General features: G+C 52.4%; 1 protein-coding gene and 2 long non-coding RNA genes across 3 annotated transcripts; 2 read left to right on the top strand and 1 right to left on the bottom strand.

Moving 5' to 3' along the window:
* The first annotated feature begins 1,095 nt into the window (after positions 1-1,095).
* EIF4EBP1 (eukaryotic translation initiation factor 4E binding protein 1) lies at positions 1,096-21,640 on the top strand. The gene is made up of 3 exons (XM_082444198.1): positions 1,096-1,339; positions 18,807-18,986; positions 21,190-21,640. Exons 1-3 carry the CDS (start codon positions 1,195-1,197, stop codon positions 21,219-21,221), a joined length of 357 nt encoding a protein of 118 aa, XP_082300324.1. The 5' UTR covers positions 1,096-1,194; the 3' UTR covers positions 21,222-21,640.
* Positions 1,347-3,911, top strand: LOC309651459. The gene is made up of 2 exons (XR_014258141.1): positions 1,347-1,686; positions 3,426-3,911. It is a non-coding gene; the product is annotated as an uncharacterized lncRNA (long non-coding RNA).
* Positions 4,143-8,589, bottom strand: LOC309651455. The gene is made up of 2 exons (XR_014258137.1): positions 8,083-8,589; positions 4,143-5,731 (listed from the first exon to the last, which is right to left on the bottom strand). It is a non-coding gene; the product is annotated as an uncharacterized lncRNA (long non-coding RNA).
* Positions 21,641-25,026: the final 3,386 nt, after the last annotated feature.

Below are 25,026 nucleotides of genomic sequence, written 5' to 3'. Positions count from 1 at the left end.
GCCCACGCGCCACAACTACTGAAACCCGTGTGCCTAGAACCAGTGCTCCACAACAAGAGAAGCCGCAATGAGAAGCCAGCGCACCGCAACGAAGAGTAGCCCCCGCTCGCCGCAACTAGAGAAAGTCCACGCGCAGCAACCAAGACCCAACGCAGCCAAAAATAATAAATTTATTTAAAAAAAAAAGAAATGCGTAATAGAAGACCCTTCACAATCCGGCCCTAATTTCCCTTTTAAACTTTTCTCTCTCCTCTTCCCTTCCAACAGGTGGCCACCCCAGGCTTTTCTGTCCTCCACTTGGGGATCTCCTTGAGGATTCATTCCTTCCTTCGTTCATTCAAGAAGCACCTACTAAACGTCAGGCAGCGTCGGGGGAGACGGACCCAACTCAAGGGTGTAAGGCAACTTCTCTGACCGACTCTTACCCCTCCCCACACGTCCGCCCCACCGAGGTCCAATCTCTCGAAGCCCCACCTCGCTCCAGGTTTACCCCTCATCGTCACCCAGCTGGGTGGTTTGTCCCCATGTCCTTCTCCCACAGCCTCCAGGGCAAGGAATGTGCATTCTTGGCGCTTTCTTCCACGCCTGCCATATCACGAATGTTCAATAAACCGATGAATGACCAACCAACCAATCCCCACTTTCTCATCTGAGGAACTAGAGCACGAAACAGGGAGGGGTGAGGGGACCTTCAGGCCTGATGTCCCAGTATTGAAACTAGCCTTCCCACAGGGGGCCGGATGGGCTACGATCCCCGCACAGCCTGAGACGCGCCCCCGACCCAGCAAGGCATTAACCTAGGCAAGCTTCCCGACCACCAACCCCACCCGACCCGTCCCTGCCGCCGTGTCAGCAGGGGACACGAAAGTAATAGGGGCGTGGCCACTGGGGACCCGAAAGGAATAGGGGCGTGGCCGCGAGGTACCCGAAAGGAACAGGGGGCGGGGCGCAGGCTTCGGCGCCCAGGAGCGGGTGGGTAACAGACCTCCAACCGAGCGCGTGGGAGGAACCGCAGAGCCCTCGGCCCGGGGGAGGTGGGCGTGGCGGCGGCGCGGCAGGACTACAAATCCCAGGGGGCGTCACCCCGAGAGGCGGAAGGGGCGGTCTCGGGCGGGACGGGCCCGAGCGAGGCTGAGCAAGGCCAGAGGGGTGCGAGGGCCACGCTCCGGCTGCGGGCGGAGCGCGCGGGAGACCATGTCCAGCGGCAGCAGCTGCAGCCAGACCCCAAGCCGGGCCATCCCCGCCACTCGCCGGGTGGTCCTCGGCGACGGCGTGCACCTGCCTCCCGGGGACTACAGCACCACCCCCGGCGGCACGCTCTTCAGCACCACCCCGGGAGGTAGGCACGGGCTCGGGGGTCGCCGCGCTCCCGCTCCGGGTGCGGGCGGTGTGGAGAACGGGCTGGGCAGAGCTGGAGGGCTCGGGAACCGCCAGCTGGACGTGGCGACCGGGCTCCGGGGCGCGGCGACTGGGAAGAACGGATACGGGGCATCAGGGAGGCGGTGAGGGTCACGGAGGTGGCCACAGGGAGCGCGCGGGGGGCCACCTTCCATAGCCCGCCCTCTGGGTGCGAACTCCAGAGCCGCGGCTGCAAATGCCACCACATTAGTTTCCTTCTTTCTGGGACAGACAGCTGAGTCCTCTCACCCAAACAAACGCACGCTTCCAGGACTGCCACATGCCAAGGTGTGCTGCCCCTTCTGGGTGCTGGGGGCAGTTCTGAGGCGGAATAGGGTGGGGTCAGGGTGACCCACGAACCAAGAAGAGGCCGGGCCTGGGGTTTTTATGGGATAGGTTGTTGCCGTCACTGACTCTTGCAGAGCCCTTTTTCCTTCCCGAGGCACCCCCAGCTTTGGGCTGAGGGTGCCTCGCCTGCTCCAGCAGTGCCTCGGCGACACGGGTGGCAGGTCGCCCTATTACGCGTGTGGCTCTCAGCGAAGGGACCTGGGGCCGCGGGCAGCGCTGTGCAGAAAAACACGTTCTTCTGTCCGGGGGGAGGGGAGGGAACCGTGTGAGCGCCCTGAGAATGGATGAGGAAGAGGAAGCTGAGCTGGCGCGGGTGGGGGCCCGCCTTGGGCTGCCCTCGGGAGCCTGGCATTCCCTCCCAGCTCCGGAGTCCCGGCGCACGGGCGCTGATGAAACCTGCCCACGCGTTTGCATGATGAAACCCTCGTGCTCACCACTTCCCTCCCGTCCTCGCGCTGTTCTCACCCGCTTCTGCCCTTCTCCCCTCCCCTTACACCCTCTTCCACCGCTCCTTCCCAAAGTACTCGAAAAACGCTGCAGATTCTGGCGCTCCGCTGAGACCCACGGGTGGGGGCGCACGCGCGCGGGCGGGGCTGCAGCCTCGTCGCCTGCCAGCGTCTGGGCCACATGCTTATTTTCTCAGGCAGCTGTCCCACCACCAGCGAGCACAGCCAGATCCGAGGCCCGGAGCTGTTTGCTCCAAAACATACAACGTTAGAGCTGTTAGCGATCTTAGACGTTCTTGTACAACGGTGCCGTCTTATTCTACGGAACGCGGCACTGAGGCCCCAAATACGTGCCCACTGTGCAGTGTCACACCGTTTTCACAGATTGAAGAAGAAATAGCAGCCAAGCATAGAGGGGAGAAATGCTGCCTCATCTATTAAAAATGATCCGAGGAAAAGTTCCCAGCGACCCCTCCTGCCACTCTTTGACTCAAATTCTCTTTCCATGCTGGAACTTATATAGTCCATGCTGTTCTGCTTTTTCTGTGTAATGATGTGTCTACCAGGACCTTTCTGGACAATTTTGGGGCTCCTTCAAATGAGGGCGTGAACCTGTGTTTGATCTGTTCAGGGTGGGCACTGAGGCAGGCCTGAAGGCTCGGGTGGCCCTATTTTGCAGCTTTGTTGCTAGATGGGGTGGGTCAGATTGGAAGCAATAGCCAGGGGTGCTGTTTATAGGGAACTCCCACTTCTCACTTTGCACTGGGAAATAGGGGTTTGGGGCAGACCTCAGCCAATCTTCCTCCTTCTGAAGGTCTTCAGTTGAGAGAGAGAAGAAGGGGCATCAGAGTGTAACTTAGTTTCCGAGGCCAACAGGAAGGAAGCTAGCAGTGCCCGGAGCCTAAAGCCAGGTCTTTCTTGTCTGGGGTGTCCAGCCGGGGAGGCACAGCTCACAGTCCATAACCTGGAGGGTCCAGGCTTGCCGCTGCCTCAGCCAAGTCGTGGAGTCTTCCTCCAAAGCCCACTTCACCCCAACCCTTTGCCGCCCCTTTGCCCAGGGCAGAGGAGCTTGACCTAATGAGAAGAGGTCATTCCTGGCCCCTTTCTGCTTCAGTCTGGAGTGCTGTTTCTCAGTCTTCGATGTGCACACGAATTACCTGGGGACCTCATTTCAATGCAGATTCTGATTCTGTAGGTTGGCGGTAGGGCCTAAGGTTCTGCATTTCTGCCTAGCTCCCAGTGATTGGTGTAAGTACCACACTCTGAGTACCCAGGAATTGGTGGAATGCGACGGCCCTCACCGTTTCAGTCCTCTGTGGTCTGACCAAAAGTGATGCTTCTTCTACCCAGGTAAACTTCTCTTGAGGTTGGGTTTGGCATCCATCTTTAAACCAGGGTCTGGGGAGCCAGGCTTTTGACAGAGTCTTCCTGGGTGGGAGGTGTCAGGAGCTACTGGAGTAAAGTGTTTGCTGGTCACTCTTGCTGGGAAGAGTTTGCACTGCAAACTTGCACTGCAGTGTTTGTCCCTGGGGCAGAATGAGAGCAGATGATCTGAGCCATCTCCATTCCTATGACTCACTTTGCTTTCCATGGTCATTAACCCGACACAGGCTGAGCCACTGATCTGAAGTTAGGTATCTGGAGAACTTAAGAGAAATTTACTTCAGGGAGTGTCACAGATGAATATTTGAGTCTGTGGAGTCTTGTGGGTTGTTTTTTTTTTAAATTATATTGAAGTATAGTTGATTTACAATGTGTTAATTTCTGCTGTACAGCAAAGTGATTCAGTTATACATATATATTCCTTTTCATATTCTTTTCCATTAGGTTTTTTTTTTTTTTTTTTTTTTGGCCATGCTCTGCTGCATGAGGGACCTTAGTTCCCTGACCAGGGATCAAACCTGTGCCCCCTCCCTTGGAGGCACAGAGTCCTATTCACTGGACCACCAGGGAAGTTCCTCCATTAGGGTTTATCACAGCATATTGAATATAGTTCCCCGTGCTATACAGTAGGACCTTGTTGTTTATCCATCCTATATATATTAGAATAGTTTGCATCTGCTAATCCCAAACTCCCAATCCTTCCCTTCCCCACCACCCCTTTCCCTTAGCAACAAGTCTGTTCTCTATATCTGTGAAGTCTTAAAAATCTCCAGTAACACCATACACCAGCAGAACTTTTGAGTGGGTTAGATACCTTCATCCACCCTTCCCCCACCAACCTCTACGATCCCAGTTCCTTAGTGGATGTTTGACCCCAAAGCTGTAGGGGTTGTTGCTTGGGTGGTAGTCATACCTAAGCCCTGGACCTGGATAAGGTTAATCAGAGGTACGCAGGTACGACTACAGGTGTTACTGGCACCCTATTTGGTTAGACAAACAAAGTCTGTGCCCAGGAAGCTTACCTTGGGGCAGCTCCCAGGTCTGGCCGTGGAACAGACAGTGCCAGGAAGACGGGGAGGTGGAGTGGGCACTGAAGCCAGGGTACAGCCAGTGTCCCCAGGCCTTAGTCACATTTTCTCTCTTTTTTTTAAATAAATTTATTTATTTTATTTATTTATTTTTGGCTGTGTTGGGTCTTTGTTGCTGCGCGCAGGCTTTCTCTAGTTGCGGCGAGCAGGGGCTCCTCTTCGTTGCGGTGTGCGGGCTTCTCATTGCGGTGGCTTCTTTTGTTGCGGAGCACGGGCTCTAGGCGCGCGGGCTTCAGTAGTTGTGGCACGCGGGCTCAGTAGTTGTGGCTCGCGGGCTCTAGAGCGCAGGCTCAGTAGTTGTGGCGCACGGGCCTAGTTGCTCCGCGGCATGTGGGATCTTCCTGGATCAGGGATCGAACCCATGTCCCCTGCATTAGCAGGCAGATTCTTAACCACTGCGCCACCAGGGAAGTCCACATTGTCTCTTTATTACAGGTTAAAAGAACTTGACATTAAGGCAAGGAGGGAACTATAATGGGCCTCTTTTTACACTGACCTGAGCTTCCTTTTAAAGCGTTTGGAACATTCCACACTATGTGCCTCATTAAAGACTTTGACGAGGACCCTGGCGTAGAGCATCCCAGACTCCCTCCAATGCCCATGGCCTCCCTGTTCTTGAGGCCTTTATGGCATGGGAAGACGGTGTGACCTCGAGGGCTTGCGTTGCAAGTTAGAAAGATGAAGTCACACCTGAAATAGAATTATAAGCATCAGAGTTTTATCTATAGACTGAAGCAATTAGACAGACACCCCACGCCACCCCCGAGAACCTGTATGATACTAAGTGAGAATTGCCCGCTCCAAGTAGTCGGCCTGGTAGGCCTTACATTCTAACAATGCAGACACAGCTGTTGGATTTGAATTGCCTTCAGAAGCTTACGTAGTTTTTTCCTCAAAGGTGGCAGGACCTCATTATTTGAAAAAGGAGTTTTTTTGTTTTTTCCTGAAAGAGCAAAGAAGTCCTTCATTACCAAATTTGGTGAAAGGGCCAGCAGGATGGTACCATATTGTTCTCTTGGTATAAAGTAGTGAGGCGTTTGCTTGTCGGGTCGATATTTGATGTCATTCCTGGAAGAGGAATTAGGAAAGGGCAGCATTACTGAAAAAAGGATTGCTTCTTAAGGTGAAACAGACAAAAGGTATTCATTTGTGTGCGTAGATCCTTGTGTGTTCAAACAAACAAAGGAAAAATCTGTCACTTTCTCATCTTACTGAGATCCATGCCAGTGTTCTTCCTCCTTTATGATTCATAACAGTGAATCACGTGTATTTGTTTATGTGTTTGTTCCCTAGGTTAGATAGGAAGTTCTTTCAGAGACGGCTTATTTTGCAGTGCCACCAGCTACATGTGATGTCTAGAAGGTGAAGGGTTGAAAAGACTCCTGCAATGAAAGCATTCTCAGGGTAACCTAGTGTCTCTACCACCAGGCCTGGGTCTGAGCTGGCTTAATAAGAATATTTAGAATTTTCTTTTCTGTCCTTTCAGTTACAGGTATAGTTATTTATCTTGGAAAGTCCCAGAGGCAGAAGCTAACTTTCTCTGAACTTTCCCACTTATCCCAGTATTATTCCCAATCATTATGGAGCAGAAAGTGGAAGGAAGTGACTTTTTATACTGAGCAAGTCAGTACTGGGGCCAAGGTCTTAGATACTAGGATTGCTGCTCTTTATTTACTTGTTTGCAGCCAGTATTGCTGACTAGGTGGAAATAGGTGACATGTGTCCATGGCATTTGGATGCTCAAGACATGGGCCTTGTAACCCATTGCTTATGCCCATGAAGGTTCACGGGGAGAGCTCAGATACTAGACCCAGAGATACTTGTCTTGATGAGAATGGCCGTATCAGTTAGCTACTGCTGTATAACAAGCCATCCCCAAACTTAGTAACTTCAACACCAACAACAATCCGTTATTTCTCTTCATTCTTTGGCCCAGTTGGGCATTTTTTGATCATCTTGCCTGAGCTACTCATCTGGCTGCATACAGTTGGCAGCTGGATTGCCCTGGGCTAGAAGGTCCAAGATGGCCTTAGCCACCTGTCTGGGCATTGCTGGGGACAGCTGGAAGGTTGGGCTCTCTTTCTGTCCTCGTGGTCTCATATCAATCAGAATGTGAGCTTATTTACATGGCAGTTTGCAAGGCCTCTTAAGGCCTAGGCTCAGAAGTCACATAATGTCACTGACATGGTATTCTGTCAGTCAAGGCAAGCTGCGGGCTAGCCCAGATTCAAAGAGAGGGGAAAATAACTCCTTTGAATGAGGGAAGCCGCATATGCAAACAGGGATCGGAGGACTTATGCAGACCACGCTTTTAGACGATGTTCCACAAGGGCCAAGCCTCAAAGAACAGTCCTTTAAGGAGACTTAACTGCCCGTCCTGCTCTGTGGCCAGCAGAGCCAGGGCCAAATGTAGAAGCACACAGGAATCACAAGCCTGTGAATTGACCGTTGGTTTAAGAACCAAGGACACCTTCCTGAAAAAATATATTGAGTCATAGATCCCATGCCCCATTTTCAAGCCCTTCAGTCCAGCTCCAGAAAGCAAACAATACAGATGGCCATGGTGCCAGGCCACTGGGCCATGCATTCACTTGCTGTCATGCCTTCTCTTACTAACTGCCGCCCAGCCTACCTCTTTCCCCTTTAAGCAGCCGGGCTTTGGGTACACCCTTCAGAGGAGCCCGTGCTTGCCCAGCCCTGCTCAGCACTCGCATTTGAACATCCTTGATTTTCTGGAATACTGGCAAGACGATGATGTCAGGTGTCAGAGCCCAGCAGTCCAGAGGTGGGTGGGAGGGAGACCACCGGGGGTGCAGGCGGGTTCACACTCAGCACACGCCCGGTGAGGCACACGGTGTGGAGGTGAGGAACTGGGTCTCTTGCCTTAAAGAGTGGGTGTGTATAAGTGGGCTTCTCTCTTCTGCTCTTCTGAACGAAAGGGGAAAGTGGGACTATATTAATTTGCTAGGGCTCCTGTAACAAAATCCACAGACAGGGTAGTTTAAACAACAGGAGTTTATTTTCTCCTTGGTCTGGAAGCTGGGAGTCCAAGATCAAAGTGCCGGCAGGCTTGGTTTCTCCTGAGGCCCTGTCCTTGGCTTGCAGACCGCAGCCCTCTTGCTGCCTCTGCACCTGGTGGTCGTCCTTCCTCTGTGCAATCTCTCTCTCCTCTTACAAGGACACCAGCATGTTGTTTAAGGGCCCCTACCCAATGGCCTCATTTTAACATAATGGCCTGTTTAAAAGACCTTCTCTCCAATTAGGGTTACACTGAGGTACTAGGGGTTGGGGCTTCTGCATGTGAATTTGGGGGTTGCCATTCAAAAAAACAGGGCCCCTCCCTTTTCCAGCAACAACAGGGGTGGGGCATTTCAGACGGGCACTCCCGTGTTGGTAGTGAGTTTCGGAGGCAGCCTTACCTGGCTCTGCCAGGTGCACAGGGAACGGGGAGGAGCTGGGCCGGCCCTAGAAGAATTCGTTCAGCTATTTTGTTCTGAACGTCCCTGTAAAAGCCTTGTCCCTTCTGCTTAATTTTCGAATCAACCGGCCTATTCCCTCATGGGGCCTGAAGGGAGGGCCCTTTGCCACTCTCTGGTGGCACCTTTGTTACTCCAGGACCTTCATAAGACCCCTTGACCCCCGAGAACGTGGGCATCTTGGTTCTCTCTGCAGAGCTGGCGGGGCCAGACGTGAAGGGCAGTCTTGGAGGGAGCGTCCTCTTCTGCTTCTCTACCAAGATTCTCTCCCGGACCGGTCGGCTCTGCTTGCCAGACTGCCCAGCAAGAACAGCCGCCCAGGCAAGGGCGGGGAGGGAGAGCCGTGCGGGCCCGCGCGGCCGCGCTGTGCCTCCCGGTCGTCGGGGCACCGGTCGTCGGGGCACCGCCGGTGAGCCGGCTGTAAGCTCATCCGAGTGCGTGGCTCCCGGGCGGCCGCCCTCCGCCTGACCGTGTTGTGAAATGCTCTCCCGCCCCTGGAAGGGGAACAGCAGTTCTAGGAATTACGCGCTTGTACTCTTGTCGGGCCTCACGTCCTGGGGAGGAGCGCTCCTGCCAGGCAGGCCCGGGGAGAGCGAGGGACCAGCGTCTCAATTTACAGGAGCCCTATCCAGACGCCGCTTGGCCCCGAGGGGAGGGCGGGACCGCAGCGGGGGCGGGGGATGAAGAAGGAATCTAGGAGAACTCCCTCCCAGGGAACATCCTGTTCTGGCCAAACGGGCGGGAAAGGAGGCAGAAGTCTGGAGACCCCTGCGACTTCCCCCGTGGCCGGTGCTGGCTGAGGTGCGGTGGCCCCGCTGCCCTGCTCGTTATAAACAGAGGCTGGTGTTTAGGGTCGGAGGCGACACGGGCTGGGTCTGCCTCGGGATGGCTGCGAGGGGCCGGCCTTTCTGAGCCTCAGTTTCCTGTCTGCGAGTCGAGGACAATGTGTCTCCCTCCTGGGGGTCGAGGGGGCCACGGGAGACCTAGCAGTTCAGGCTCTGAGCGCCGCCGCCCTGCCCACAGGCAGGCAGGGCTCACGTGGTGATGTGATCTTCAGGCCACTCCTGCGAGGCGCGGGTCTCGTTGGCACCGAGCTGTGGAATGAAGCTGGGACTGGGAGGTGAGGGCTGGTGTGTGGCGCACCCCGGTTTGAGCCCAGAACTGCTGCGTCCCCGGCCCCAGGCTAGTTACACTTGAAAAGCACCTGCCCACAAGGAGATCCTAAAAATAAATGGTTGGTGTCAGAGCTGGAACAGACCTGAGAGATTACTTCTAAATCCTGGCACGGGGTTGGTGCTTTAAAAATAGTTTGAATGAGCCCAGAACAAGCCCTTGTTTACAGGTGCGGAAACCTGACCCTAGGGAAGGGCTGCCTTGCTTTATATGTTCAAACAGGCTGTCCTCACCCCGAAACCTGCCTGGAGAAAAAATGCCATTCTTGCATTTGGTGCACATCTGGAGTTTAAAGTCCCAGATGACACCAGTTATCAAACATGCCATGGTTCTTTTTAATTTTTTGGCCACACTGTACAGCATGTGGGATCTTAGTTCCCCCATCGGGAATCCAACCCACTCCCTCTGCAGTGGAAGCGCAGAGTCTTAACCACTGGACCACCAGGGAAGTCCCCTTGTGGTGTTGTTTTTGTTTTTGTTTTTAAATTAAATTATTTATTTATTTATTTGGTTGTGCCGGGTCTTAGTTATGGCAGGCGGGCTCCTTAGTTGCGGCCCGTGGGCTCCTTAGTTGCGGCAGGTGGGCTCCTTAGTTGTGGCTTGCGAACTCTTAGTTGCGGCATGCGGGTGGGATCTAGTTCCCTGACCAGGGATCGAACCCCAGCCGCCTGCGTTGGGAGTGCGGAGTCTTACCCACTGCGCCCCCAGGGAAGTCGCCTTGTGGTGGTTCTTGAAGCGTGTTTCTGTGGACCAAAAAAGGATGGAGGACGCCCTTACCCTCCCCCATCTCCACCCCTGCCCTTTCCCCACAAGTCTCTTCGCAGGGTTGCTTGCCTCCCCTCTGATTTGTCCCAGTTTTTTGTTTGTTTCTTTGTTTTGGCCCCCATATAACTGATCCCCGGTGTGGATAGGACGGAATAAAGGGTAAAGTATGTCAGCTGAAGCCACACTGGCCATGGTAATAGCTAGGGTTTGTTTGTTTAGGGCTTACTTTGTGTCAGCCACTGCGCTGCCCCACGCAGTGACCCGGTGAAGTTGCACTGTCGTCGTCACCATCATCCCCATTCTACAGAGGAAGAAATCGAGGCACAGAGACATGGAGCAATAACTCCCAGAGTGGGTAGAGCCAGCAAGTGGGAGAGCTGGGTCTCTGACCACTAGGCTGCAGGAAGAGCAGCACTGTATTCTCCCACCAACCCCTACTCCACTGTTCCCACCCTTTCTCTCCATAGCTGGGAACTCCAGCAGCCCGCTGGACTTACGGCGATGCATTTGAATGGGCTTTCAGTTAGAAGGCAGCCTCAGTTATTCTCTACATGTAGTTCGAGACTCAACCTTGAAGTCTCCCCCAGCACCCAACAGGATCTCAGCTACACAAATGGTTGGAAGCGTGATGGGGATGGGGGTGGTCCACCTCTCTTCTCCCCCCCAGCCCTGCAGGGTGGCAGGTTCTGGATTCCCCTGTTCTGCACCTCCAGTACCTCCCATCTGAGTCACCCACGGACCACTCTCCAGTTTGGGGCAGTGCAGAACTGGGGTGATTTGGATGCTTCTCTGGCTCAGGGGATTAGGGTCAGGGGGCTTGGATTCTCTGTCGCCAGCAGTACACACGGGGTAGATCTCTTCCTGTCCCTCTGTGATCCCCACCTACGCCTCTGTTTTTAGACTCCACACACTTGACAGTAATCGTTTGTTTCCAGGTCTTTCTCCTCCGACTAAATGTGTGTCTGAGATCAGGGAGCTGTTCCTATATCTAACGGTCCCTTACATCCCTCACACCTGGCCTGCTGTGGTCCAAAGGGGTTCAGTGAGGGACTTCCCAGGCAGTCCAGTGGTTAGGACTCAGCACTGCCACTGCAGGGGGCACAGGTTTGATCCCTGGTCGGGGAACTAAGATCCCCGCAAGCCCCATGGCGCGCCCAAAAAACAACAGAGGGGTTCAGTTAGTGAATACATGACCGACCCAGCACACCTACTCTCAGGACATGGGATTGAGCAAAGACTGGCAATTTTGTGGGTGAGTGTTAACACTTCTCCTGATCCTTGAATACAGTTCTGGAGTTAAAGTCTAGCGTGGACGGGGCTGGTGCACATGGCCAGGAGGTGCTGGAGGAGTGAGCTTACCACTCCTTCCCCAGCCCAGCAGAGAGCCCCCTGGGCTTTCATGGGGTGGGGAGGCTATCTTGTTCCAGCCACGGCAGTTTTAACTTGACTTACTAGGAAAGGAGATTCTGACCTTATATCCTTATTTATTTGTTTGCTTAATATCCCTATATCCTTATTACAGTTTTGTATTAAAAAAAAAAAAGTTAAGTGTAAAAGATGTTTTCTTTGCCTTAATCCTTATCTCACCCCCAGAGATAACCAAACACAAAATACAGTTCTGTGACTTTTTCATGAAATACTGTGGACAGTGTACAATTTTCTTATTCCAAATAGTACCTGCACAGCATTGTATTGTAAGTCTGATCCATAACTTATTTAACCTGTCTCTTAGTTTTTAAAAAAAAATCAAAGTTGTATATATATAAAGTTATAGGACTTCCCTGGTGGCTCAGTGGTTAAGAATCCGCCTGCCAATGCAGGGGGCACATGTTCGAACCCTGGTCCCGGAAGATCCCACATGCTGCAGAGCGACTAAGACCGTGCACCAGAGCTATTGAGCCCACGTGCCACAACTACTGAAGCCCGCGCGCTCAGAGCCCATGCTCCGCAACAAGAAGCCACCACAATGAGAAACCTGCACACTGCAAGGAAGAGTAGCCCCTGCTCGCTGCAACTAGAGAAAGCCTGCACGCAGCAACGAAGACCCAATGTAGCCAAAAATAAGTAGATAGATAGATAAACAAATAAATAAATACATTTATTTTTAAAAAAGTAGAAAGGGACTTCCCTGGTGGCTCAGTTGTTAAGAATCCGCCTGCCAAGGCATGGGACACGGGTTCTGGCCCTGGTCCAGGAAGGTCCCACATACCGCGGAGCAACTAAGCCCGTGCACCACAACTACTGAGCCTGTGCTGTAGAGCCCGCGAGCCACAACTACTGAGCCCGCGAGCCACAACTACTGAAGCCAGCGCACCTAGAGTCCTTGCTCCGCAACAAGAGAAGCCACCACAGTGAGAAGCCCGCACACCTCAACGAAGAGTAGCCGCCACTCACCGCAACTAGAGAAAGCCCACACACAGCAATGAAGACCCAATGCAGCCAAAAAATAAATAAATAAAAATTAAATAAATAAAAACAGTAAACTGATTTAAAAAAAAAGAAAAGAAAAAAGACTCATCTCTTCATTCAGGAAAAGTCTCTTTTCTTTTTTTCTATTTAAGTAAATTCTTTTGATCAGTTTTTCTTTTCTCTCTTTCTTGACTTCCTATTATCCAGGATTTTGGTACTATCTCTAATTGGTTATCTTTTTGTCTTCTGCTCTCTTTATTATCTGTTTCCTACTGTTGGTTTTGATTTGTTTTGTTTTGTTTTTGGCTGCGATGGGTCTTCATTGCTACATGCAGGCTTTCTCTAGTTGTGGTGAGCAGGGGCTACTCTTCGTTGAGGTGCACAGGCTTCTCATTGCAATGGCTTCTCTTGTAGCGGAGCACGGGCCCTAGAGCACGTGGGCTTCAGTAGTTGCGGCGTGTGGGCTTCATAGTTGTGGCTCGCAGGCTCTAGAGCACAGGCTCAGTAGTTGTAGCTTGTGGGCTCTAGAGCGCAGGCTCAGTAGTTGTAGCTCGTGGGCTCTAGAGCACAGGCTCAGTAGTTGTAGCTCATGGGCTCTAGAGTGCAGGCTCAGTAGCTGTGACGCACGGGCTTAGTTGCTCCGTGGCATGTGCGATCTTCCCGGACCAGGGCTCGAAACTTTGTCCCCTGCATTGGCAGGCAGATTCTTTTTTTTTTTTTTTTAAATTAATTAATTAATTAATTTATTTATTTTGGCTGCGTTGGGTCTTTGTTGCTGTGCGCAGGCTTTCTCTAGTTGTGTCGAGCAGGGGCTACTCTTCATTGTGGTGCGCAGGCTTCTTGTTGCAGTGGGTTCTCTTGTTGTGGAGCATGGGCTCTAGGCAGCGGGCTTCAGTAGTTGTGGCACGCAGGCTCAGTAGTTGTGGCTCACGGGCTCTACAGCACAGGCTCAGTAGTTGTGGCGCATGGGCTTAGTTGCTCCTCGGCATGTGGGATCTTCCCAGACCAGGGCTTGAACCCATGTCCGCTGCGTTGGCAGGCGGATTCTTAACCACTGCACCATCAGGGAAGTCCCCGTTGGTTTGTTTGAATCTCTCATTAAATGTTGTGAGCTTTTTTCAGAAATGCATGGAGACATTTGAGTGTTTATATTTAAGAGTGAGGTGCTTAAGAGCTGACCGGAAGCCCCTTGTGAGTTGTGGAGACTGGTGGACTCAATCTAGTGGCTAGTTGGTTTTTTGCATTTGGGATACCCCCCTCCCCAAATCCGTTTCTACAGATCTGTATCTTTACTCTTGATTCTGAAGCAGGGCAGGGCTGGGGGTTTGAGGCCACCGTTCAGGAGGTCAGCTTTACTTATTTTCCCTGTGTCCCCTCCTCCTGGGTGAGGAATGTGTGGCACCTCTCCCTGTTCTCAGCCCCCGTCCCCATCTTCCTTGATGCCTCTAATTCCTGAACCTTCCTAGGTTCTGACCCTGCTCGCTTCCTGTTGTAACCTCCACTGCCACCTCCTGCATTTAGTGGTCACCCTTTCCCTCCCTCTGTTAGAACCACTCCTCCATGCACTTTCTGTCCTCATATATCGTGATTTGGAGAACAGTTGGAACCCCTTTTGCATCCAGGTGGGAGCATGTGCTTCTCCTTGTTCTTGGTGTTTTGCACGACTTGTGAGAGAAGCAGCAGGGAACACTGTCTTGGCTGTACCAGCTGGAAGCTGCCTAGATCCTCAAAAGCTTTTGTCTGTAGAAACCTAGTGGAGGTGGGTCGTTTTCCCTTACACGGAGAGGAAGTAGGCCCTCAGCTGAAGAGTGTCACGTGGGGACCGGCTGGTGTGACACCCCCATGCGCCAGAGGGTCACACTTGACCAGCACCTCCAGCCACTGCTGCTCAGCCTCGCGGGGACCGTGGCCTCCCCTGCTGGTTCCCACTTCCTGTCCCCTATGCAGGCCACGTCCCCAGTTCCGGGAGACCGCGGCAGCCTTGTCAGCTAAGGCTTCCTATTTTTGACAGTATGGGACTGTGTGTGTTTTGTAAAGTTTGCGTCCTCTGTGGGAGGCGTAGGGAATTTCCAGAAGATCACTGTTCACTGAAGCTGTGTGATGGTGGATCCCATGAAGGGTTGGAAGAAGAAAGGGTTAAAAAGCCAAAGCAGCTTCATCTCCAGCTCCTATCCTTCACCAGCCCCAAATTAGTCAGTGGTGGCTTTGTGGTCTCCTCCCCTCCCAGGCTCCATGCCTTGTCAGCTGACCTTCTGAACACCCTGTTTACCCTCCTACAGCCTCCCTCCCTGGCTGAATTACTCTGATCGTGGCTGTCTCGGGTGCCACCTCTGCTGGCATTTAGATTATGGATTTTATTAACTGAAATGAGGATTTTTATTTTTAAATAAGTGCACTAGCCACAGGATAAAGGGCACATTGTTTATTTCTTTTTCTCTTTTAAGCGTAATTACTGACTTCTCAAATGCTGGGGGCTACTTATTTATTTATTTATTTATTTATGGCTGTGTTGGGTCTTCGTTTCTGTGCGACGGCTTTCTCTAGTTGGCGGCAAGTGGGGGCCACTCTTCATTGCGGTGCGCGGGCCTCTCACTATCGCGGCCTCTCTTGTTGCGGAGCACAGGCTCCAGACGCGCAGGCGCTCCGCGGCATGTGGGATCTTCCCAGATCAGGGCTCGAACCCATGTCCCCTGCATTGGCAGGCAGATTCTCAACCACTGCACCACCAGGGAAGCCCTGGAGGCTACTTCTGAGTATGTACTCTGAATAATTGAAAGGAAGGTCTCAAGATATTTGCACACCCATGTTCCTAGTAGCATTATTCACAATAACCAAAAGGTAGATGCAACCCGAATGTCTGTGGATAAACAAAATTGGTATAGCCATACAACTGAATATTATTCAGCCTTAAATGGAAGGAAATTCCCATATGGGGTCCAGCCATGTAGATGAACCTTGAGGACATTATGCTAAGTGAAATGAGCCAGTTGCAAAAAGACAAATACTGTATGATTCCACTTATATGAGGCACCTAGAGCAGTCCAGCTCAGAGACACAGAAAGTGGAGTGGGGGTTGCCGGGGGCTGGGGGAGGGGGAGTTGTTTCCTGGATAGAGTTTCAGTTTGGCAGGACGAAAACAGTCCTGGAGATGGGTTGTACAGCCATAAGGATGTACTTACACTACTCAACTGTACATTTTAAAATTAGCTCAGATGGTCAGTTTTATGTTATTTCTATTTTACCACACTTGTTTAAAAAATTGCTGAGGGCTAGTGACCTTTAAAGAACCTCCCCAGAAGCTGCTGACCTCCAAGTTCTTTTTTGAGACGATTGAATCTCCAGCTCTTAGGTTCAACTCCGATGGGGTCAGTTCCCTACTCTGTGGTGAACAAACCAACAAAAAAAGCCAAGGTGGTATTAAGGAGTTTGGGATTAGCAGATATAAACTTTTATACATAAAATAGATTTAAAAGGGCCTACTGTATAGCACAAGGAACTGTATTCAATATCCTGTGATAAACCGTAAAGGAAAGGAATATGAAAAGAATATATATATATGTATCTATGTATGTGTGTATATATATATGTAACTGAATCACTTTGCTGTACATCAGAAACTAACACACTATTGTAAATCAACTATACTTCAATAAAAATAAAGAAAGAAATGATGGACTTCCCTGGTGGTCCAGTGGTTAAGATTCCACCCTTCCACCGCAGGGGGCGCGGGTTCGATCCCTGGTCAGGGAAGTTCCATGTGCCGTGCAGTAAAGTGCCAGGCCGTGAGAACTAAGAAGCAGAAAAATGGTCCCATCTCTGAAGCCAGGACGTCCTCCCTCAAGGAGAGGGCTCCGTTGTTCTCCATTTGTAGCCCACTGGGCTCATAGGCACACATAGCCCTTCATGGTACAGGTGAGGCCCGAACGGCGGGGGGCCGGGGGCAGGCACAGAGGGTGAGGCGCACAGGGCCCCCCGGCTGGTTGATAGCAGAGCCTAACGTACAGCCCCGTTCTGTGTGCTTCGCCTCCCCCTGGGAAACGTGAGCTCTGGTCCTGCTGGTGATGAGGAGCAGGGCCGTCAACCTCAGCAATACTGCCTCTCAGAAGAGGAGAGCAAGACAGGGCGGCCGCCTAGACAGGCCCGAGTCCGACTGGGCCAACTCAGCAAGGAGGCAAAGTTCAGCTTGGGTGTCTCTCACCATCCTCTGCTCTCCAGCAGCCCGGGTCGTCCTCGGCACTGGAGCGCAGTCTTACTAACTCACATCAGAGCTCAGATGCAAACCGGTCCCTCTCCTGGCTCCAAGGGTTAACAGAGAGGCAGTGCTCAACATCGAGAAATGGATCTCAGCTGTTGGAATGTTGCTCAGCAGAGCCATTAAGTGAGGGACGTATTTCAGGGCTATTGATAAGGAAGGGCATGCCTGAAGTCCTTGCATCCTGGTTTCTAAACTGGGGCCATTCACTGTCCATCTGCAGTCTTTATTTATTTTTTCATTGGAATATAGTTGATTTACAGTGTTGTGTTAGTTTCGAGTGTACAGCCCAGTGATTCAGTTATACAATACATATATATATATAAATCTATTCTTTTTCAGATTCTCTTCCATTACAGGTTATTACAAGATGTTGAATATAGTTCCCTGTGCTATACAGTAGGCCCTTGTTGGTTATCTATTTTATACGTAGTAGTATGTATATGTTAATCCCAAACTCCTAACTTATCCCTCTCCCTCATCTGCAGTCTTTTTATTTATTTATTTATTTATTTAGGCTGTATTGGGTTTTCGTTGCTGCACACAGGCTTTTCTCTAGTTGTAGCGAGCGGGGGCTACCCTTCATTGCAGTGCGTGGGCTTCTCATTGCGGTGGCTTCTCCTGTTGCAGAGCACGGTCTCTAGGCGTACGGGCTTCAGTAATTGTGGCACACGGGCCCAGTAGTTGTGGCTCGCGGGCTCTAGAGCGCAGGCTCAGTAGCTGTGGCACACAGGCTTAGTTGCTCCACGGCATGTGGGATCTTCCTGGACCAGGGCTCGAACCCATGTCCCCTGCATTGGCAGGCGGATTCTTAACCACTGCGCCACCAGGGAAGTCCCTCATCTGCGGTCTTTATCATACTTCGCATTCTACTTGTACATATATTTAATATTTCCCTTTATATTACCTTCTCTTTTAAATTTAGTTTTTATTCTTACATATATCATGTAATATATAACATGTACTATTACCATATTCAATTATATCCTATTGTATATATTAAAAGGAAGCTTGATATCACAACTGCATATGGAAAAACCAGACTCACTTGCCGTAAATAGAGGGTAGCTATAAAAAGAAACATAATGACAACAAGACAGTTTTAAATTCCTCTGCCTGGTGATGGCTAGGAGCCTGGGGCCTGTTCCTTGTTGAGAAGGGAGCCATCAGCAAATGTTCGGGAGGTGTTATGTTACTAGGACCACGCTGGTGCTTCCGAGATAATCAGGATTAAACAAGGGCCCAACGGGAATAACCGTCTCAGTCTTCTCTCTTGTTTCAGGAATCAGCTGGCCTCCCACCAGGCTCCTGGGTCCTCTGCTTGAGAAAACACTCCCTTTTTAAGGGGTCTCCCAGGCAACTGCCCTCATAGGAGGGGTCCTGGGTGCTTTAAGGATAGTGAATCATAAGGCATGGCCCCTCACCCTAGGGTGACACTTGAGAAAGGAGAGTCACCCTGTCTCCTGTGTAGAAGCGCTGAAGTGCAGGGACGCATTGGAGCGGATAGGTAAAGGATGCTGGGGGCGGGGGTGTCTCAGGGGAGATGGGCTGAGTAAAGAGAGGCGTGGGGCGGGAGGGCTTGAGTCCAGACGGGAAGCGTTCTCATTTTTTACTGGTTGGGGGGATCACTTGATTTTTCTCTTTGCCCCTCTGTAAAATGGAGTTAAATATTCTGGATATCCCACGAGGGTGCTGTAAGGACAGAATTGAAAAATGCATAAAAAACACACTTTCTCCGCTGTCGGATGTGATTGTCGTGAGTGGCGACACCGAGCACAGAGTCGGGGAGTGAGTTGGTGGGCTTTGAGCAGCAAGCTCGGGGGAGGAAGGATGCGGTCAGGTGGCCAGAGGATCGCCCGCGGGACGGGGAGCCGGGGCAGTTTGGTGGCATCAGAGTCCTGGGCTGCAGCCAGGCATGAGTAAACCTCACTCCTCCGTCCGGGCTTTTGCAGGAAAACCTGCCACCTGTGCTGCAGCCACACCTCAAAGACATGGGGGAAAACAGCAGGCTTTGGGGGGGAGCTGGGGGGTCCGCCATGGCTTTATCACTGTCCCCGCCCCCTGCCAGGTACCAGGATCATCTACGACCGGAAGTTCCTAATGGAGTGTCGGAACTCACCTGTGACCAAAACGCCCCCGCGGGACCTGCCCACCATTCCTGGGGTCACTAGCCCTGTGGGTGGTGAGCCCCCTCCAGAAGCCGGCCAGGACCACCTGAGCAGCAGCCCAGAGGACAAGCCGGCGGGCGGTGAGTGGCCGGGCTCGGCCAGGCTCTCCCTGGGGAAGGGAATGCGTGTGGTCCCATCCGCTCAGGGGGAGTTCCAGGGAGGGGAACGATGCCCCTGCGTGGAACAGCCCAGAGTCCAGAGGGTGCGCGTAGGGACTGGAGTGTAGAACTTTCATCGGAACCAACTTTCCCCGGGAAAGGGGCCCAGGAACCGGAGGAAAGGCGATTTGGCCTCAGATAATCTCATTAGTGGGGAGCTTGCTTGAAACGCCAGGGGATCACGCAGCCACTTTGATCAGCGCTTTGATAACCTTTGTGTAATCGTCCCTGAAGTGTTTCCGTGTGTCTGTGATACTCGGAACCCACCCACGGTATTTGTGGGCAGGAGGTGACTTATCAAAGCCACAGTCCTCGCCCGCCCTCTAGGAAATTACATGTCTGTGGGATCAGAAAGGCATCCGGGCTGCCTTCTGTTAGGGTGTCCGTAGCGGATTCTGGAGATGGTAGAAACAGTGCAACCAGTTGTTTCTGCAGGTTCCACATGGGGTAGCTGGGTCCTTCCTGGTGTCCGTTCCCCACACCCCCTGCCAAGCGATCAGAGCAGCCACGCCGGCAGAGGTGTGTGGATGCCCTCTTTGTGGCATCGGGACCGGCGGGCCGGAGCATCTGAGCGCTCCCGCTACGTGGAGGACGCAGCATAAGCACTCGCAGACAACCTGAGTCAGCCTGGAGGCCGCCGGCCCTTCACCCAGAGGCGGTACACCAAGCCCAGACAGGAAGCAGCTGGGACCTCAGGCGGGGCTGGCTCTGCTGACAGCAGCAGAGAACCCATCTCCCCAGAGCCCATCGCCTGCAGGATGTGGTTCATTATTAACTCGGGAACCCCACCTCCCAAGACGGGCCCCAGTTGCCTTGCCTTTGGGCTTGGAGAGCTGTGGAGGGAAGGGAGGTGGACTCGGGCACAGAGAGCGCAGTAGGAAGGACAGCCCCAGGCAGCGCAGTTCCCTGCCCTCTGTTCCAGGCTGGAGAGAAGGAGGGATAGAGTCACGTGGTCGGTCCCCCGCTTAAACCAAAGACTGGTAGTTGAAGATGGAGGTTGTCAACACCGGAAATGGTTGCGTCACCACTACCTGAAGGCTGTCCATCGCCCGCACTTGCACACCCTCTTCCCTCCCAGTTTCTAGAACTTCTCTGGCCCATAACAAATGCGGGTTAGCCCAGCAGTGCCCCAGGCCAACAGCTCTGACCCCACAGTAACAGCCTAGTGGTCTGCATGACTGTTGGGATGGGGTGTAGTGGAGGAGGGGGACATGATTTTCCATTTTGCTTAACAGGCTATGAGACGCCAAGGCTCCTGCCCTTGGACCCACATATTTGTGGGTAGACGAGGGTAGTTGTTCCCCTTGGGGCTCACAGCAGGCATCCTGCCCTGTGGAACCTTGGAGCAGCGTTGGCCAGGAGATTGTGAAGGAGGCAGTTCTATTAAAAGGAGAACAAGGGAATTCCCTGGCGGTCCAGTGGTTAAGACTCCACACTCCCAATGCAGGGGCCCCGGGTTCAATCCCTGGTCAGGGAACTAGATCCCGCAGGCCACAACTAAAAGATCCCTCACACGGCAACGAAGATCCTGAGGGCTGCACAGCCAAATAAAGTAATTAATTAATTAATTTTAAAAAAAAAGAAAAAAGAAAACAAGCTGCCGCAGCATGAATTACTTGAAAATTTTAATGGTAAGAGTTGGACAAGGGCAGTGAGTGGCTGAATTACCCAAATAACTTCTGTATCACAGGGTCAGGCTATTCTGTGGGGAATCGGATGTATGCCTAGTAGGTTAGGGTACCACTTTCTAAACCAGAAGTTGGGACATGTGCTCAGAAAGGATTTATGTTTAAGAAATATTTGGGAAGTTGTATTTATTTCAAATCACAAGGAACCATTCACTCTTATTCAAGATAATACAAATTATACAAAATTCAGGGCTGTCACCTCTCCTGTGGGGAGACGTGATCTCTGTGCCTCATTTGGGATTGGGGGAGGGAACACAGCTGGACGTGTGTTTCCAGGAATTCCTGCTCTCCCTCCATTCTCCTTGGAAGCACAAACCTGGCCCTGTTCTCCTTGTGGAAACAGCAGAATGGGAAACCACGCCTCTTCTTGGCCTCTAGAATGTCAGCGCTACCACATGCCCGTGGCTCACCTGGCCCTCTGTCCCTTCTGTCCCCAGGTGAAGAGTCACAATTTGAGATGGACATTTAAAGGGCCAGCCGTCGGAATGCGCAATGCCGCTGGGCCCCAGAGGCCCGTCTCGGGAGAAGAGTCACACCAGCCAGGCCTTATGAAAGTTACCATCCTGGGCAGGCGTCGGGTGTGGAGCCGTCAGCCCAGCCCGCTGCTTCCTCACTCAGGGCACCTGCTCCCCCTCCCCCTTCGTGGACACCAGCAGATACCTCCGTGTGCCTCCAGCCCTGCAGGAGCTGTCACCCCGAGGGCAGTGACCTCACGCACACCCTGCAGCCCAGGGCCAGCAAGTGGACACGAAGGAGTCCTCCGGCTCTCCCAGCCCCCTCCTCCAGGGGGCGCACCCACCCTTTCCTTAGGTTGGTGCGTGGGAAAGCTCCCCTCCCCCTCCCTTCCCAAGAAAGGAAATAAAAGCCACCTTCGCCCTAGGGCCAAGAGTCGGCCCCCTGTCTGAGCTCTTTTCAACTCCATGTGGATAGCTAATGCCAACTCCTGTGTGTGCCATGCTTGTCAAGCACTTTCTACACAGTATCTCACGTGACTGGCACACGGATCCCGTGGGGTGAGTAGAACACGTGCTGGCCTCACCGTCCCGCGCGGGAAGGTGACAGTGCACACTGGCCCAGGACACATGTCATCGGGGCAGGTTGGAGCTGTACTACTCTCCATCTCCTGTTTTTCGGTGCTAGGTGCTACCTCTTTTCTAGGCTGTGTCCTCCCCCCAAAAGTGTCCAGTGGCTCAGTCACCTTAGCTCTGCGGGCCCTCCCCTGCAAGCATCAAAGGGAAGGAGAGCCTGACCCCCCTGCTGACATCGACGTATTGATCCACGTGTGCCCCTGGTGTCTGTCAAGTGTCCCTTTGTATGAGCTGCCAGGGGAACACGGACGTGAGAAGCTCTCTTGGGGATTTCACTGAAATGTAGGATTTGCCCACGAGAAAAGGTAGCATAAAAGAGGTTGTATAGAGTTGGTAACCAGCGAGTGGTCCATGCAAGGGGAGGCTTCATGGAGGTGATGCTACAGCCGGGTCCTGAGAACGACTGGCTGGGGGGAGGCAGGGGCCCATGTTGCCAAGGGCAGGTGGTCTTGGGGAACCAGGCTGTACAAGGACAAGACATCAAGTTCCCCGCTTTGGCCAGAGCAGGCAATTTGTGAGGGTAGGGGTGGCTTATAAATGACCAAAAAAGGGGGGCCAGATTTCTAAAGGCCTTGAATGCTGGGTAGAGGTCCCTGCTGAGAAGCAGCAGGTGTTTCTCATCACAGGGTATGCTGGGGGGGTGGATGGCCTTTGACCAAGAGGGCATGGCTGACCTGGACCTCACCAGCTCTGGACTCAGCACTTGTCAACCTGCCGTTTGGGGAACAGAAAGCCTTAGTGGTCAAGTCCCTTGCCTGGTTTTCTTCTATAGCTGAGTTGGAGTCTCGTCTCCTGGCAAAGACTGTGACGGCAGCTGGAATCCCTGTTCCTGGTGACAGTGTGCAGGAGGACCCGGCCGTGGGGACAGGTTGACTCCAGGCGTGCAGCACATCCTTTTCCCGTGGCTAGGGGGTAAGACGGTGGAGGAACCACCACCAGAGCAAAGGCAACAACTAAAGCCCCAACCAGGATCAGACTAGAGACTAGCCCCGTCTTCCCGATCCCTCAGCTTTCCCCTAGAAGCGTCTCCCTCTCTCCCCTTCTGACATCCAACCAGAGGCCTTGCTCACAAGTCTACATGATCACAAGTCCATTCCCCTTCTTGGTCCTACCTCTCAGGATCCAAGGGACAGGGTATAAAAGTTGGCCTCTCTGACAGTAAGAAAATTCTTCACAAGTTGTGAGCCTTTCCCACAGGACAAAAGTATCTCTTCCAGAAAACCCAGGTATTTCTTGAGCGTCATCCTGGCTGGGTGCCGTGGAGTGGCAAAGGTCTGTGAAACAGTCCTTGTCCTCGAGGAAGTTAAAATCTCGTTGGGGAGGTAAGGCCCCCGTGGTCCGGTTTAACATCCACTGAGATAATCTAGGAAATTCAACATCCACTGAGGTATTCAAGGAAATCTCCATAGTTGGGCCTGCCCACCCTCGGGCATCACCCAAAGCTCTGTTTTTGCAGTCGGGGGACCCAGTGCCAACTGTGGGGCAGATGCCGCATGCTATGAACCAGGAAAATACAACTATTAAGCTACACTGTGTGTTTCCCAAGGAGCTGACAACCTGATCCAGAGGTGAGGGGTACTGTGAGTGGTAAAAGGACACCAGGAAATGTCATAAAGCAATATTTACATGATTGTCCAATGTGCGGAGGCTGTGTCGATGCCATGGGTTAAGGGAATCGGAGAACCTTCACGGAGGAGAAGGGATTTTGTCGGACAGGTAGGGGTTTTTTTAAAAAATAAATTTATTTTTTAAATTTTATTTATTTTATCTTTGGCTGCGTTGGGTCTTCGTTGCTGCGCGTGGGCTTTCTCTAGTTGCAGCGAGCGGGAGCTACTCTTCGTTGTGGTGCACGGGTTTCTCATTGCGGTGGCTTCTCTTGTTGCGGAGCACAGGCTGTAGGTGCACAGGCTTCAGAAATTGTGGCGCGTGGGCTCAGTAGTTGTGGCTCGCGGGCTCTAGAGCGCAGGCTCAGTAGCTGTGGCGCACGGCCTTAGTTGCTCCGCGGCATGTGGGATCTTCCCGGACCAGGGCTCGAACCCGTGTCCCCTGCATTGGCAGGCGGATTCTTAACCACTGAGCCACCAGGGAAGCCCGACAGGTAGGGTTTTAATGTAGGGGGGGGGCGCCTTCCTGGATCATGGATGGCCTGAGGTACAGGGGCCAGGAGAGCATGTTAGCTGGAGGAATGTCAAAGCTGTTGGGTTTTCCGAACGTGAATGAAGAGGCTACCCCAGGGTAGTGCAGATGGGAAGAGGTATAGCCTCTGACCTCTTGGTGAGGTGGAGGAAATCATGGTCTGAGTGACCCAGAAAGGAATGCCAGTTTGGGGGTGGCACAGAGTAAGCAATGAGAAGGCCAAAACAGAACTTTGGGGAATGTTCCCAGCGAGCACAAGCAGAGCCTAGGGGCCTGATCAAATGATTTTTCCAATCTCCACTGCTGTTGGCACAGCTGTGGGCATCCCTCCAACTCCCAGGTAGCCAGACTGAGGTTCCATCGTAGGCCGTTTTTCTACTGGTACCCTCTAGTGTGATGGTCACCGCTAAAGGACTCAAAAAAAGGCCCAAGGACACAGGGCCAAGCACGAGGTCCCATGGTCTGAAACCAGTACTTCAGGAAGGGTGGGCTTCATCGACAGACCCAGCATGGGGTCTTTTCCAGCTAAGTCCACCCTCGTTCTGATCTAACGAGCCTTTGCTAAACCTCATGCACATGCAGCGTGATGCCAGGCCTTGAGGCAATACAAGAGAATTTCAAGACAAACACCTGAGAAAGTATGAAATAATCCCAGGAGGCACGATTAAGTGCCAATGAGTGAGAGTGACAGGCCAGTGGGACAGGAGCAGGTGAAGAGTGCAGAGGACATGGAGGCCGTAGAGGGGACCCAGTGAGCGTGGGTGTGTCTGGGATGGACATGGTGTGTGTAAGGGTGTCATGTGAGGCTGAAGTGTGTTGGGTAGCACCAGGTAAACTGAGGTAGCACAGGATTAGATTATTGAGGGGAAAAACTGGTTGAATACCTTCTCTATGTCTGGAGATTTACTACAATCTTATTTATGGTCCCAATAACATAAGGTGGGTGTTTTTATTTCCATTTCACACATGTCCATGGCTAGTGTGTGTCAGAATTAGGATTCCAACTCTGTCCAGCTCCAAAACCCATGTTTTCGGTTTTTTTTTTTTAAA

Source organism: Balaenoptera physalus, assembly GCF_965194825.1.
Source record: "Balaenoptera physalus genome assembly, chromosome: 21".
Taxonomy (NCBI): Eukaryota; Metazoa; Chordata; class Mammalia; order Artiodactyla; family Balaenopteridae; genus Balaenoptera; species Balaenoptera physalus.
The sequence above is the reverse complement of the archived record's forward strand: the minus strand, read 5'-3'. Positions and strand labels throughout refer to the sequence as shown.

Coding starts and splice junctions, on each gene's coding strand:
- EIF4EBP1 (XM_082444198.1), top strand. CDS start 1,195: ATGTCCAGCGGCAGCAGCTGCAGCCAGACCCCAAGCCGGGCCATCCCC. Junction 1,340..18,806: donor CTTCAGCACCACCCCGGGAG/GTAGGCACGGGC, acceptor GCCCCCTGCCAG/GTACCAGGATCATCTACGAC. Junction 18,987..21,189: donor AGAGGACAAGCCGGCGGGCG/GTGAGTGGCCGG, acceptor TTCTGTCCCCAG/GTGAAGAGTCACAATTTGAG.